The sequence below is a fragment of the Pagrus pagrus genome (assembly GCF_965226575.1).
Source record: "Pagrus pagrus genome assembly, chromosome: 23".
Taxonomy (NCBI): Eukaryota; Metazoa; Chordata; class Actinopteri; order Spariformes; family Sparidae; genus Pagrus; species Pagrus pagrus.
The window spans coordinates 20,171,226-20,186,908 of NC_140205.1; the positions used below are offsets into that span (position 1 = coordinate 20,171,226).

The following is a 15,683-nucleotide window of genomic DNA, read 5'->3' on the forward strand; positions in this document are numbered from 1 at the left end:
TGCACCTGTTGTCACTTTCATTTGCACCAAAGCAGCTGAAACTGATTCACAATCACTTGTGCTTCCTAAATGGACAGACTGATATCCCTGAAGTTTAACTGACCTGGTGTTATACTGTGACCATTAGGTGTTCTGTTTATTATTTTGAGCAGTATATTTACTGTGGCCTGCTCCACCTGAGAAAAACTCAAACTATGACTCTGTTTGTTTAAATGCACGGATAAACATACAGTGTATTTATTAGACACAAAATTCACAGTAAATCTGGCCTTCAATTTGACTGAATCATTTCAACCTATAGACACCCCAACAGTCACCCCAATTACTACACAGCAGAGTCAGATACAGTACCCTTTATACACAAGTCCAGGAAAGTACCTGAAGTAGACCAGTCGCCATTACTGCAGTGGCATCTCCCTACACTGTCTGCATGGTTTAATGCAAGCTGTATTTTATCAATGTGAATGGTCTGTAATGATAAAATGCAGCTCTTTATTGATGATGTTATAGCTAGCACAGTAACTTGAGTATAGTACACAGTACTTCATAAATGAAAACTATTTCTCCATAAATTATTTGGGCTATTGTCGTAACCAAAGTATTATGTAAAATCTGAATGATGTTAAGATCCATCCATATAAGGTTCCATCATCTGTAACTGGTGGCCACTGCTTACACAAATCAGTTACTGGATTTGTCTAACATTTCACTAGTTGTTAACTATTAGCTAATACCCACCACGGGGCTACAGTAGGTGAATGTCAGGCGTCTTTGACCAGACAGTTTGTTCAAGTGCAGTCTGGATTAGAAAATGAACAAACCTTCAGTCAACCAAATTTCTAAAATATAAGAACCTAAACTAAAATGTTGATACCACACAGCCAGCAGCAGGAGAACATGTCAAGTAAATGGCTGCATCATCAGCGCAGAGGAGAACATCAGAGAACAGGGTGCATTTACCATCCAGTTCCTGTTACTTCTTACAGTGGATGTGGGTGGGATGCTAGTAAGGGATGTTGTCCTCGTGTCAGCAGAACCAGTTCTCTACTGGATCTTTGTGGAGCCTTTGCAGATTGAAGAGGGGTTTTGGGGGCTAGTGAAAGAAAAAACAGTCTATTACTTAATAGCAAATAAAGGCTGATGTAAATAAAGACCATGTTGAGATTAGGGGAACAGAAAATCTCATTTTGTATTTTGACTTGAGAAAGGACAAAGATGTATACAGCTGAAAAATTCCTAAATGTACATGTTATACTCCTGTTGTTTATACAATGCTCTGATCAACAGACATGCTGGCCCCGCCCATCAAACAGAAGGCAAGGTTTAAGATCAAAGATGCCAAGTGTCACCTGAGGCCCCGCAACAAAGAGAAACACAGAGATTCATCCAAGCAGAACCTGCAAGGTAAATAACTTCTACATTTAGAGCTGTACTGGATCACCAGCATGTCAGTTCAGAGTCTAGTCAGCATCAGTTTACACACAATAACAATTTATAATCTATACTTGAACCCAACACCATGAAACCCCACCTATATTTAGAGTACATTATTATAACAAATAATTCTCAATCTTCCATCATATGAATATCATTGTTCTGTTCTTCCTCCTCATTCTTCACTCCTGTGTTTTTTTTACCTGGAAGGAGGCCAGTTCCCCTGCACTGACGACTGCCAGGTGACTTTTGTCAACCTCAAGTGTGACTCATCTAAGAAGCGCCGAAGAGGACGCAAATCTCCTTCCAAAGAGGTTTCCCATATCACAGCTGAGTTTGAGATGGAGATGAAGGAGGAGGAGGCCTCAGGTGTGACGTTCTTTCTTACCTGTTAATAAACATACAAACAGTGCAAAAAGAATTTTGAGAAGTTACCTGCATAACGTAAATACAGCATCTGATACAAATCTGTGAGATATGAGTTCTTGCGTTAAACCTTCACGATTAAAAACAGCTACAGAAAGTCTGAAGTCTATCGAAACAAGAGACATTATCAGGATTTGGTAATTTCAGAGTATTCAGGGAAAAAAATCAATGTGTCTTCATTGGAGTTTATCAACAGTCATTTCTTGCCTCAGACTCATGTAATGTGGAGTGTGTGCGGGAGAAGATGAAGCAGAAGCTGCAGAGTGCCATGCGGACGCTCAGGAAGTCCATCAACAAACAACAATTCTACATCCAGTTCTCTGGGACGGAGTACGAGGTGGCCCAAAAACCGTCCAGAGTACTCGAGGGTGCCGAGGCCTGCAGCACGGGACAAGTCCTCAGAGAGGGAAAGTGTGGTAAGTCTTGCTTGTTGTCAGCTGGTGTCATGATGTTGGTGTGCTGTCATCCTGTCATAATGAGGAGCTACAGAAAGTATTCAGTCAGAACTCACCTGTGCGGTCTTCCTCAGTGAGCTGTGGTGTGGGGACGTACTACAGCGGGGAGCAGGAGCAGTGTGTCCAGTGTCCTCCCGGTACCTACCAGGACACGGCAGGTCAACTGTCCTGTGAGCCATGTCCCAGCATTGAAGGACAGGGCATCGCTGGGGCCAAAAACGTGTCACAGTGTGGAGGTAATTCACCACCACATCATTAGAGTCATTTCAAAAGCCCCAGTGCTTGTATTCTTCCTCAACAGTACTAAAACCATTGCTGTATTATCCACATTAATACACCAGAGCTGGTGTATGAAGGATTTACAGTCCATTAGAGAACCTTAGACCTTTCACCTGACTGACAATCACCTGTAGACTCCCCCCCTGATGATCTGCATTTATCTTGCAGTAAATGTGGGCATTTGGGGCAAAAGAGCAGTAGTGGTGTTGCAGGTGTGTCTGTATGTATATTCTGTAAACTGGCCACAAATAAATCCAATGTACCAGTCCCACATACAACTATCTGGGATGGCACCACCTTGTGGCCATTAAAGTGAACTGAATGGGAGTTACAGCCACAAGAGAGCAACAGACCAGTGATGTATTTAGTTACTAAGCTGTTTGTGTAGAGCTCAGATTAGGAAGAAATCTCCCAACTGATCCTACACTGAGAATCACTTTTACACTGTGTAATTCTGTCAAACAGTTTCTAAAGCAAGCTACAAATACAGATACATTCAGAGAAAAACTGAAGAAAAAAAAAACATCTAAAGGAAGAATTGCATTTTTCTACTTCCCACAGGTCAGTGTCCAGCAGGCCATTTCTCTGCCGACGGATTCCGCCCATGTCAGGTCTGTCCGCTGGGCTTATACCAGCCAGAACCAGGCCGGGTCCTCTGCTTCACCTGCGGAGGAGGTCTCATGACCAAGTATGAAGGATCGGTGTCCTTCAGAGACTGTGAAGCCAAAGGTGAGGCAACAGGGTGTTTCTCTTTATGTCTATTGTATGTGTGTTTACACTGTTCTTGTTCATAGTTACTACTACCAGGTATGGCACCAGGATTTCAGTTTTGGCTGGACCTCATTTATATAGCCTATGTTAATAATATTTTCCTTTTTTGACAGTTTCTAGTCTCACTAAAACAAAGATGATATGCTGTGGGAGGCAGCTAGCGCCTCTCGTTGATTAAGTCACGATTTAACACTTTTTCTAAAACATGTTCTCGCCGAGATAACCTTTTTAACCACAACAGTTTATATGTATAACGAGCAGCACACACGAGTCTATTAAAAAGAAACAGCCTTTCTATCATGTTTATTTTTTGCTGTGGATTTTGTAGATTATCAGACTGATAATCGTTGAAATTGATTGCAGGGAGAGCGAGAGAGAGAGAGAGAGAGAGAGAGATCGACCGCTGGATGATCTAGGTTGATTTATAGCAAGAGAGACAGAGCAAAGCACTGTGCTGTCAATATAAATGGTCTATAGAGGATCTAAGTGTTATATCGTTGGCAACTGGAGTCTTCTTCAGCTCTAACTAACTGGAGGGGAGTTGCAGGCTTTTAAACTCTGTGTGGGAGTGCCCTTACAGAGTTGTTAAGGTCACATGTGAACTCTGAGTTTTAGAGTCTTTAGGGCCACTTGTGAGTCGTTGACCCAACAGACATTCATGTGCGGCGTTAGGGCGGGGTGGGTCTAGATGTGAATGGTTGTTTAGCTGTCTGGGGAGGGATCACAGGACAGCATTGTAGGTGGTCTATAGATGCTTTCAAGGCATCATGACAGTAAAGTCAGGAAGGGATCCTCAGTCTCTTGCCTTCATTGTCTTCTAACTTCTTCTGGTCTAGAGAAAAGTGATCAGTGATCAAAAGTCAACATCTAACAATTGCATAATAAGAAGTAACTATGTTGCAAGAGAGTGTGTGAGACCCCTCAAAAAGAAAGGAAGGAAGAATGATGCAGGACTAGGCCTATATTCTGCAGAGTGGAGGCAAGAGGACGAGGGAGTGTGACGGGGGGTTGGGGGGGTGTTTAGGAGGATTTTGGAAACTTATTCCTTCTTCTTGGGACCTGCTTCATCCATTTTCAGCGGCAAACTGAATGGAGCAGAGTGCTCGAGTGAGTGCAGGGACGAGTGACACACATCAGGCTTGATTGCGCACGTTCATCTCTGCCTCTGGGTTGGATTCCCAGATACCACGACAACACGTCCCACACAGAAACTGAGAAACTCCCAATTTATTTGTATTATTATGAAATCAGGGGATTAGTAGGAGAAATGAGCAAAACAGGAGTATGGGTTCAAAATAGGGAGACTCCCACCAAAATCAGGAGTCTTGACGGGTATGTGTATATGTATGTATGTATACTGGTCACTTACTGTAGGGTGGGCCAATTGTACAAGAGGGTGGACCCAGGCCCCCCAGCAATACCGCACCTGGTTACTTACTACACACATCATTCAATCAGCACTGTGGCATTTTTTTGCAACATTTTAGCTGATCTTACAACAACTGGAAAAAAAAAAGATTCTGATGAAATTTTGTACAGACATCCATGTCCCACAGAGAATTAATCCTAAATAACTCTGGCCCCTGACATTTTCTTTTATGCCTCTATGAGTTTAACATTGCTGGTTTTGTGTGAAATGTCTCAAAATGGATTGTCATGAAATTTGGTCCAATGTTCCATGGTGCTCAATGATTTTTGGTGATCACCTGACTTTTCATCTAGTGCTACAAACGGGTCAATAGTGATAGATGGATAATCAGTAAATTCTGTACAGAGATGTATGACCCTTCAAAGATAAATGCCAGTTACTTTGGTGATCCCTTGACTTATTATCAAGCACCACCAGGTCAAAATGTTTATTTGCCCAATACTTAAACTAATCTATCCCAGCTGTATATTGTGTTTACCTAATGCTAGCATGCTAACACGCTGAGCTAAGACAGTGAACATGACAAACATTTTACCCTCTCAACCTCAGCATGTACTGTAAGCATTGTCATTCTGAGCCTGTTAGTATGCTGATGTTAGGCATGGTGGTACTTTGAAATAACCTCTGAGTACACACTTACAGAGCCGTTAGCATGACTGTTGACTACTTGTCTTGTTAAACATTCTGTAAACTGCTTGCTTTATGTAATCAGAGATTTTTATGTGCCACTTTAAAATTGTGTATGTTTATACTGACATTTGCAGCAAGTCATTTGTCAGCAGTTTCATTGTTAATGCTGTTATAAAGGAGTGCGCAGATGTGTATGAGATGAGAAGTCATCTATACAGGGTTTAGTGCTTTGTTTATCTGCCTGTTTTTAAATTTAGACATGAATTATATCACAGCTGTGTGATGTATCTTGTAGATGGCCTGCTGTTTATGTGTTTATCTGCATTTACCCTGGCTCCCTTCTGTTCCTCCTCAGTGCACTGTGCTCCTGGACATTACTACAACTCCAGCACCCACCGCTGTATCCGCTGCCCAGCAGGAACATACCAGTCTGAGTTTGGACAGAACTACTGCATCACCTGCCCAGGGAACACCACCACTGACTTTGACGGTGCCACCAATGTGTCCCACTGCAAAAGTAATGCTGCTAAACAGTTGCCTGCTTCTAAAGTATTTAACTGATGAACTGCAGAGTGATCGATGATGAGTCATAGGTTTTTCAGACTTTGCTGCTGTTGTATTGAAATGACTTATATTGCAAAGTGCTCCTATTATTTTGTCCTCAGACCAGCTGTGTGGAGGTGAGCTGGGAGAATACACAGGCTACATTGAGTCTCCGAACTACCCAGGGGACTATCCATCCAATGTGGACTGTGTCTGGACCATCAACCCACCACACAAGAGGCGGATTCTCATTGTGGTACCAGAGATCTTCCTACCCATTGAGGATGAGTGTGGCGACGTGCTGGTCATGAGGAAGAGCGGTAAACAGACATTTTAATTCAGAGTCATTTCAATTCTGGTTAATTTTTTTACCCGAAGATAACTGATCAGACAGATTAATGGTCTGTATCTTGATAAGCACAATAAGAATTTTGTGTTTACAACATTACAAAACAACTAAAAATGTGACTGTTACGGCTTATTGTCAAGCAGCCTGGCATCTGGCGCTAGTTATTCCTAACCTACAGAAGAAGAATATGCTTTGTTCTCATGTGTGCCATCAGGTTTGAATGTTGAAGGTTAACCTCTACCTATACATCAACGAGGCATTTTATCTCTTTGTTTTCCCACAACAGTCCTCTGCTACACATTATTAACCATGTGAGAATGACACAAATGATGCTGTTGCAACACACATGATGTTTTACTCCAATGGCACTATACAGTAAGACTGTTTGACCAAACAATTTCAATTCGAGGTTAATTTAATTGTTTTATTCTGGAGTCTTGGACGTATCAATGATTTTTCTTGGACCCTACATTCCGAGCGCCTCTAGGACATCTCATCTATGTTAGCTGAAAAGTTGACAGTTCATTCTTGATGTTGTAGTTGTAGTCTTAGCTCATACAGATGAACTCGGGTGTGATTTTATTCATTTTCAGCAGGATTTGAGAAACGTTCTAATTTTTAGACAGCTTGCCCATGGTCTTGGAACAAACTACTAGCTTCAGTTTGGGCCCAGACACACCGAACTGTCATCACAGAACTAACACTGATGAAACACAACTGTTAAAAAAAAGGTTAGAAATAATGAGAAATTGCACTAAATTGGTGAAATTATGGACCCTAGAGCAACAGGCTTACGAGCCTTTCCCTTCCTTTTTGTGCACTGATTGTTCAGCTCAACAGAAATTTCTGATTTCTCTCACTGACTGGATCCGCCACTTATTCAACATGCTTAGTCAGCCAAAAAGCTGCTGAGAAGGCCAACTAGTGTGTGGATCACAGCGCAAAAACCAGGGCCACAGATGCTCAGTCACAGCCCTGATAATGACCGATGGCCGATCGTCTGTCTGGTGTGTCAGGGCCTAAACAGAACCCACATCAACTGTGTTCTTTTCATCACAATTGACTACTGAAGCTGTTTACCGGTGCTAAGTTCCCCTTTAGCTTATTCTTAGGGAATATACAAACCTCAGGTTTGTTTTCTTCCTTGGTACAATTTGTTTGGCAGGTAAACACAGCAGTCGTACCTAAAAAACCTAAACATCTACACCAAGAATATTTAGAGGAAATGAAGAAACTGTTTCTAGAGCTATTCTTTTGTTGTGGGAACATGATCCAAAATCAAACAAAAAACAAACTCTGCAGGTTTGAGCTAAACTGATTTCATAGGTAGGCAAGCTATGCGTTCTGGGATGCAGATGATCAAAATCAACATTGCTGGGAGATATCTGGAGAATAACTAGAGGTCTGGCGTTGTCTAGCTGCTGCTGCCTTCTTGATATCTTGGGAGATGAATACGTTAGTCAGCATCCTCAAATTGGAGTTTTGTGCTTTGCTTCAATGTTTTTGTGTTGAAAGACACGAAGTCAAGGTGAAAAATAATCAAACTTAGATGTTGATATTGACCAGAGCAAATAAACTATAGGTCTAAAAATGTCCTTATAATCCTTGAAATTTGCAAGGATTTGGAGTACTATTCTGACATGTTTGTCCTCTTCCTCCAGCCCACCCTACCTCCATCACTACCTATGAGACATGTCAGACCTATGAGCGACCGATCGCCTTCACCTCTCGCTCTCGCAAGCTCTGGATTCAGTTCAAGTCCAACGAGGGCAATAGTGGCAAAGGCTTCCAAGTTCCATATGTCACTTACGATGGTGAGTCACCCTGAACACAATTCAGACACTTGAGTTGGATCTACTCTCATGTACAGGCTGCCATTAGTGAGCTCCTGATGTTTTACATTTAAAAAAATCCCTGTGTTGTGAACTGATTTTTATGCTGAATCTACCTTCACTCAACAAGACTCTATACTGTACTTAACTGTTCTGTGTATCGCGCTCCCATCATGTAACTCTGTTGTGTTCCAGAGGATTACCAGCAGCTGATAGAAGACATAGTGCGAGATGGGAGGCTCTATGCCTCTGAGAACCACCAGGAGATACTGAAGGTACTGATACTGTACTGTTACTGCAAATAACGGTTGAAAAAAGTCTTCACCTCCTTCACCTATGATTGGTACAGTGCGATAACGCTTTTTCTCTTTGTTTCCCCCCTACAGGATAAGAAGCTAATAAAGGCCCTGTTTGACGTGCTGGCCCATCCTCAGAACTACTTCAGGTACACAGCACAGGAGTCCAAAGAGATGTTCCCTCGCTCCTTCATCAAGCTGCTGCGCTCCAAAGTCACCAGGTTCCTTCGGCCGTACAAATAGACAGGGCCCCCCACTGCCCTGTTCAAGACCCCCGTCATCCTGCGTCATTCCAAATCCAGCAACCTAAATGTACCCCCCCTCTACTTTCCCCCAACTTCCCTCTTTATTTCCTGTATTTGTCACATGATGCCTTTCCTCATCTTTGACCCCTTACCTTCAGTTGGTGCAGCTTTTTGTATAAGGTTTGGCCGATATGGGTTTTTTGATAATGTAGCAGAAGATATCTGGTATATATTGTGTGTATATGTTGTTTCTTTAAATTTGACCATTTTATACCAAACATGTACAAGATTTGAGTATTATTTCTCAGTTTGGCATCGTAACATTTAGCACCTCCTAAAGGCAGGATGACCTGAATGCTATGTCAGTGAAGGTGCAATATCTGTCAGTATTGATGGTGCATGATCTAATGAAATGTTGAATACGGAAAAGGGTATTTTAACAAAGTGTGAAATGCCTGCAGAGACATGGTCAGAAACAGCATAGTAGATCTTCATGTCCTTTGTTTTAGGTCAATTTCAGTAACAAGCAGCTATATCATTATCACACTAGACGTTATTAATCATTGTCACTGAGAAGAACAACAAGAATATCAAAACCTAGAGCAACTGATCTGTCGATTTAATGTATTTAATTGAAGGAAAACTTAGCTGTTACAGTGGCTAATAAAATTTGTTATTGACCAACGTTTAAAATCAGTACATGTTGCAAATAAAATTCTTTTTGCATATTGTACATATCTGTTTTGTAGCTGTAGTCACAGGAAGAATCTATATCTGATCAGCAGTGGACTTAAGTGACTAGTAACAGATTACATGTTTAAGCGAAGTGTCCTTTTGGTTTGTATCGTCTGCAAAGAGTTGTATTTTAGCTTGAAAGCTAAAAACAGCTACAACCATCGTTTTGTTTTTTGTGGTTACCATCTCAACCACTAAGCCACCCACACTGTGCCCCAACAGCCAATGACTTCAATGTGGGCACACAGCCTAGCAACTAAAAAGACTAAATAAATCTTTATAGTGTGTTATAATGTATTAAAGGAATTTTCGCTATTTTGGTAAAAACTCTTATCTGCATTAGATGAGCAGATTGTTACCCCTCTCACATCTATATGTTAAATATAAAAATTCAAAAGTAAATACAGAATGTTGTGGTTTTGCAGGAGGCTTTATGCTGGTTGCAGACCTTGTAAAAGTAGTTGACACACAAAATGTTGAACTATTCCTATAAAAATGTTTTATTAATAATCTGTAAAGCATGAGAAAATTCTTAATTATGCATTCCCAAAGTCATTTTAGTACATATTACTGGCACCACCAGTCAGCAAACCAATATATCGGTCAAACCCTATTTCTGCACACCACATCTTCTTGTTCTCCCAACCATTCCCCAATTTCTGCACCTTTATTAACAAATTTTTCTGCATTCTTTCTTTCACTTTCTCCACCCCTCGTTTTATTTTGCTCTGCTTTGTTTTCTGTGTCGTTGTTTTGTTTTTGTAATATTTATACTGAACATGTCAGAACTTGCAGAAGCCCACATCACAGATGTTTTAGATGCGATGTACATACAGATGTGTAAGACGTGTATGTTTGTGTGGACATACACAGCACAGCAAGATGTGTTATGATGCATTGGCCCACACAGTGTACGTGGATGTGTCCTGAATTTCTTTATTGGCCTAGATGTGCACAAGCCAGAGATGAGAAAAAGATTGGTGCACTTAAAACACACTAAAACATGGAAAACGATTTGAACGAAATGTTAAAGTGGGGAAATCTTAACCATTCCACTTTAGTGAGTGCTTTATCCATCGGAGCACAGGGAAAGATTAACTGGGGTGAATCAGGAAGACTATATTGTAATTTTTTTAAATAATTAAAAAAAAAGATATATAACAAGATGAGATAAACTACCTGCAAGTAACGAATTGTTACTTTAGAGAGAAATGTATGTGATGTAACTAATATTTGGAACTTTAATTGCACTTGAATTTTATAGTTACGTATTTGTTACCTTTTTTTTTGTGTTGTTTTGAAATGTGCCACATGTGGCGGTGATGAGAGAGAAAGACAGCTGTGTCTCCTGTTATTGCTCCCACTCTGTAACTTGCAGTTACCCCGAAATCTCTCAGTTACAGTAGCTTCAAGTCCCATTCACTCACCCTGTGAGTAAACATTTTGGTTGAAGCCTCAACATCTCAACAGTGGAGACTGTGTATTAAACTAAAGCGCACAGAGGAAAGACAGTTAAAGCATTGGATCACTCTAACCTGCCACCACCACCACTACAGTTAGTCTGTGTCTTCACTGCCCCATCCTGCTTCATCCTGCAAACATGTCCTATAGCTGCCAGAGAGAAGAAGCTTCACCATAAAGGCTTCTTGTATGATGGCATTATACATACATACTACTACAGTATATGCCTGTTTCTAAAAAAAACTACTTCAAATATATGCATTCACACAGATGCAATCTCTTTCCATTAAATAGGAAGTATAGTGTGTATACTATGCTTTTCTTTTATAACCCAGCTAGATGTTTCTGTGTCATTCCCATTGGTACTAATAATACATCTATGAAATCCTATATCGCATATTGAAGATGGACTCTATATGTGCACAATGCGAGTGGAGTTGTAAAACATGTATGGTGTGACTGGAGTGTTGATCTGGAGGTGAATGTAGTGGCAGGGATACAGTCGGAATAAGAGGCATCGCCTATCTGAGTGTCTGTGTGTCTGTAGCACTTACAGCTTCGACTGTAAGCCAGTGAACTTTATCTGTGTGTTGTGTTGTTCATTAAGAAGCTTACCCAGACGGATGATAACAAATGCATATGCAATATCCATTATTGGTGTTAACACGCCTCTGGAAGCTAACCTCCTGTTCCCAGAGTCATTAATGTAAAGAGTCTTTGTGCTGAGCACAAGGAAGATGAGGGAGTGTCAGTGCTAATTTTAGAGCTTATTAAAGCTCTGATTGATTTGATTGAATGATTATAGATTAAAGGACCAGGCTGGAGATTTTGCATGTTTTAGTCCAACTACAAATTATATTGCATAGAATTTTCCAAAGATCAAGGTTTGAGGTTTCCTACTTTCCAGGCAGAGACTGGTTTCTATTCATTTTAGTACATTGTAAACATCCATGTGCAGAGACTTGCACAATGACTTGAAGAACATTCGCTGTCTTACTGTGAAGATTGATACCACTCTCATGTCTCTACAGTAAATATGTAGCTAAAACCACCAGCTGATTAGCTTAGCTTCCATCTTTTGTTAGGCAGCGACCTCTAGTTGCCGTAGTAATTATTACAGCAGCAAAGCAGGAAGTCTGGTGAAGTAGCATATAGAGTGACACAGTCCATATAGGGACGCGGTTGGGTGATAGTAGGGTCAGACAAGCACAGGACCCTCACCCAGGAGGCCGCCGCTCATGTCCAGAAAACAAACCAGAAACCAAAAGTCATTGGTGAGTTATTTGAGATTACTAACATATATACCTATGTTACTTAAATTGCATCAGTGATGTAGTTATTTTTACCCAAACCAACACTGTTTACTTAAACTGTAAGTACTTTTGTTGCCTATACCTAACTACTATACTAGTACTAAGTACTACTTGTACACTGCAACAGTCATGTTACTTTGGGAGTCACTGGCAATTGACCTATTCAGTTGTATAGTTATGAGGATGTGTTGCTAAAACTCTAAAACTAATTAACATGTATCTAAATTGTTTATTCCGTACAAATAATTAGTTAGCTTTAGAGATGCTGATACATGTATTTACCATACACACATAAGAGTGGTATTAGTATTCTAGTGTTTATTTTAAGAACATTTTACAAAATGTCAAACTTCCTTTATGATGAAGGAACCATCACAGTGAACAATTAGTTGACTTTATTTCTTTCAGTATGTGAAATGTTTTTGTGCTGTGAGAAATCTGTGAGCAGGAAACACATTCCAAGCTCTCCTCAGTGTCTTGGGAGTTACTGAGATCTGAAAATGACAAATGTTTTAATTTGGCTCTTGAGCAGCAACTTTTTAAACAAATCCCACAGCCAATATAAATTCACACCTCAAATACAACAAGCTTGATGTAAGACAAAACCTCTGCACTTTTTTTCACTTTGTCATGTCAGTGTATTATAGCACAAGGATAATGTTCGGCAGAATTTATCCAGAACCTCCGCTGAGTTCTCAATAGCAGCTCTGTGCTATGCTCATATCATCCTAGGTAACATAAAAACTATAATAGGAGTACTTTATCAAGATCCTGGAATATCATAAAGGGTTCCGTATAGATGACCTACCAGGCTATGGATCTGTATTTAATGCAGAATACTAACATTATCCTGTCTATCCTGATGCTTTTCAGCATCTAACTTCTGAATCTGGGATGTTGGAATATTCTTAAAGATACCACCACTACAAGTTGTCTGTATCTTGATTTTTATAGTGTACTGAAATAAAACCAATATGGCCAGAAGGAAGGAAATCCATCAAAAACTTGTACTTTGGCAAACGGTCTGCAGTCATGAAAAGCATCTGGAATTAGTGATCTGTAGCAGGCAAATCACAGCACCTTTATAGTGCGGAGCTGGTCAACGTTAAGAGTTTTCTTCAAAACAAAATTTTAAATAGTTGAGGAAACCAATAATGAAATGGAAAATAATTTAAAAACATATTTTTACAGACATTGGCTGATAATCACCCTTAAAATGGAATCGTTAACCCAATTGTCAGTGAGGTCACTGGATCATTAGATAAGTTCCCAAAATAAAAGCATAATGTTATTAGGTATCGTTCCAAATGGCTGCCACACAGACATGTCATGGTACGGCCTACTTCCTGTTTGAGGTGGGCACTGTTAAATACAAGTGTTATGAAAAAAAATGATATGAAATGCTCTAAAATTTATAATTGACTGTTTTGTTTTCCTGAGAATGTATTCTATTGTGAATGGGTGTGTGCGTTTGAGAGAGAGATCGTGAGAATGGGTGTGTGCAGTGAGTGTGAGCGTTTCTGTTTGTATCTGTTTGTGTGCGTGTGTGTGTATGTGAGCATTGAATTTTTGTGCCGGGTGCCTGTGATAGAGAAAGAGACTGTGTATGTATGTACTTTAGTCCAATTTGTAGAGGAATAATTTTAACGTTTGTGTTAGTCGGTTGTACCCAAAGAGAGAAACTGTAACGCAGTGTGTGCCATTGTTTGGTCCATGAAACTCCAGTACTGAACAAATTAAATAAAACAGTAGCAGAAAACAGACTCAAGTCATCTCTTTTTGTGCGTGTGTGTGGAATCTTCCCATCCACAATGAAGCAGGCATGGAGGAGCCCTTGAAGCAGCGCGTATCTGCTCATTACATCTCTTACCTTTCCTCAGATGTGGCTCCGTGTGCATGTGAAGTACGCTTTGGGAAAAGCTGACACTGCTAATATTGCTGTTATCTTCTTCTGTAATCTGTGCAGCAGATCTGGACGCTCCACCAGAAACACTCATCTTCATCATCAGCACTGGCAGGATTTTTCTTTTACGCTAATTTTCGCTCTCTTTGCTTTACATAGGAGGAGAAGAGAGGTGAGCTACCCTCTCTGAACAAATCTACACTCTTCCAGTGAACACTCCACTAGCACACTAGTAGCCACCCTCATCAGTAACACTAGCTACTTCAGTAAAGCTTGTGAGCAACATCAACCACATCATAAGATATATGTTTGTTGTCTCATTTTGGCAGGCTGCAGATGATACATGTTTAGTCCCCGTCCAGTCAAAAATGTGTTTTTCTTTGTGTATCTACTACTGAACATCTGAGGTTCACTGTGTAGAATGATGTATGTATAGAGTTTGACAGCAGAAGGATGTTTTCTTTGCTCTAAGTGTACATTTTCTGAGAACTCATTGAAAATCTGATTTTAAGAGGCAAGGCTACGAGCATGATTTGTGACATCACAAATAGTTTGTTGACAATTTTGTTGACAGTAAAGATAACCTTGACATTCTGAATGTATTGAACTGGGGACATGGGGACTGTACATGTTACTGCCTGCATTCCCATTGACTCAGGATAAACTGTAGATTTCACACTAAAAGGTAAAATATTTGCTTGTCTCTTTCCAGTTTTTCTGGTGTGTCTGTACAAAATCAGCCATTTGCGTTTGTTTGTTCTCCACAGAATAAGATAATCCATCACAGCATGACACTTTCATCTGGTATACACAAAGTTCTTTTCTTTTCTTTTCTTTTCTTTTCTTTGTGTGTGGGTGTGTGTGTGTTTTAATATAACTTTTGGATTGCACGGCACTCTCCTCCCTGTCAATCTGCTGACACTAAAAGAAGAGAAAGTCTGCTCCAGGAAATAAACATGTCACCTTACAAACTTTGTAAGGCGATACATCCAGGTCCTCCTCCTCTTATGTTTCCCCCCCTCAGAACAGCAGTTCAGTATGTCACTGTAAGGTTTACATTTTTATGACATCCACAAAAGAATTACATGAGCTGGGATTACAGAATAATTAGTGTAAATGTATTTACCCACATGCAAATAATATATCCTATAACTGACTGACAGTGGCAGTCTCCTTTGGTGATGGAGTTCACAGCCTGTTTACAATATTACTGTAACTTCTCAGCTGCTCTGCTGTTATTCATTAATCATATTTGACAGGTAGATCTGATATTGCCTACATGACTTTTCTAGGACGTCCAATCAGCAGCCGGCACCTGCAGGCAAATGTGACTGTGCCAGATGCTGAGATTACTTTCCCTTCACTATCTTGCTGCCTTCCTTCCATCAGTTGCTCTGCTGAAAGTTCACTGGATATAAAGTGATAAAGATTGAACATGGGCTGATTGGATAACAAAAATGTGACAGAACATCTACTGTTTGGTCTAATTATTCCAGTGTATACAGTAGAGCTTGGCGATGACTCCATTACAAACCTTACAGAATGTATTGTGAAAAGTGGCTGTGGCTGAATAGGATGTTGA

General features: G+C 40.3%; 1 protein-coding gene across 2 annotated transcripts in view; it reads left to right on the top strand.

The window, feature by feature from the left end:
- scube1 (signal peptide, CUB domain, EGF-like 1) overlaps positions 1-13,961 on the top strand; it is a 121,515-nt gene extending 107,554 nt beyond the window's left edge. For both annotated transcript variants that reach the window (XM_084346292.1, XM_084346293.1), the window contains 10 exons: positions 1,288-1,404; positions 1,645-1,803; positions 2,073-2,276; positions 2,390-2,551; positions 3,156-3,323; positions 5,780-5,941; positions 6,090-6,287; positions 7,978-8,130; positions 8,344-8,423; positions 8,535-13,961. In XM_084346292.1, coding sequence (XP_084202418.1) covers positions 1,288-1,404; positions 1,645-1,803; positions 2,073-2,276; positions 2,390-2,551; positions 3,156-3,323; positions 5,780-5,941; positions 6,090-6,287; positions 7,978-8,130; positions 8,344-8,423; positions 8,535-8,687 — 1,556 coding nt within the window. In that variant the 3' untranslated portion in view covers positions 8,688-13,961. The remainder of the gene's footprint in view (positions 1-1,287; positions 1,405-1,644; positions 1,804-2,072; positions 2,277-2,389; positions 2,552-3,155; positions 3,324-5,779; positions 5,942-6,089; positions 6,288-7,977; positions 8,131-8,343; positions 8,424-8,534) is intronic.
- Positions 13,962-15,683: the final 1,722 nt, after the last annotated feature.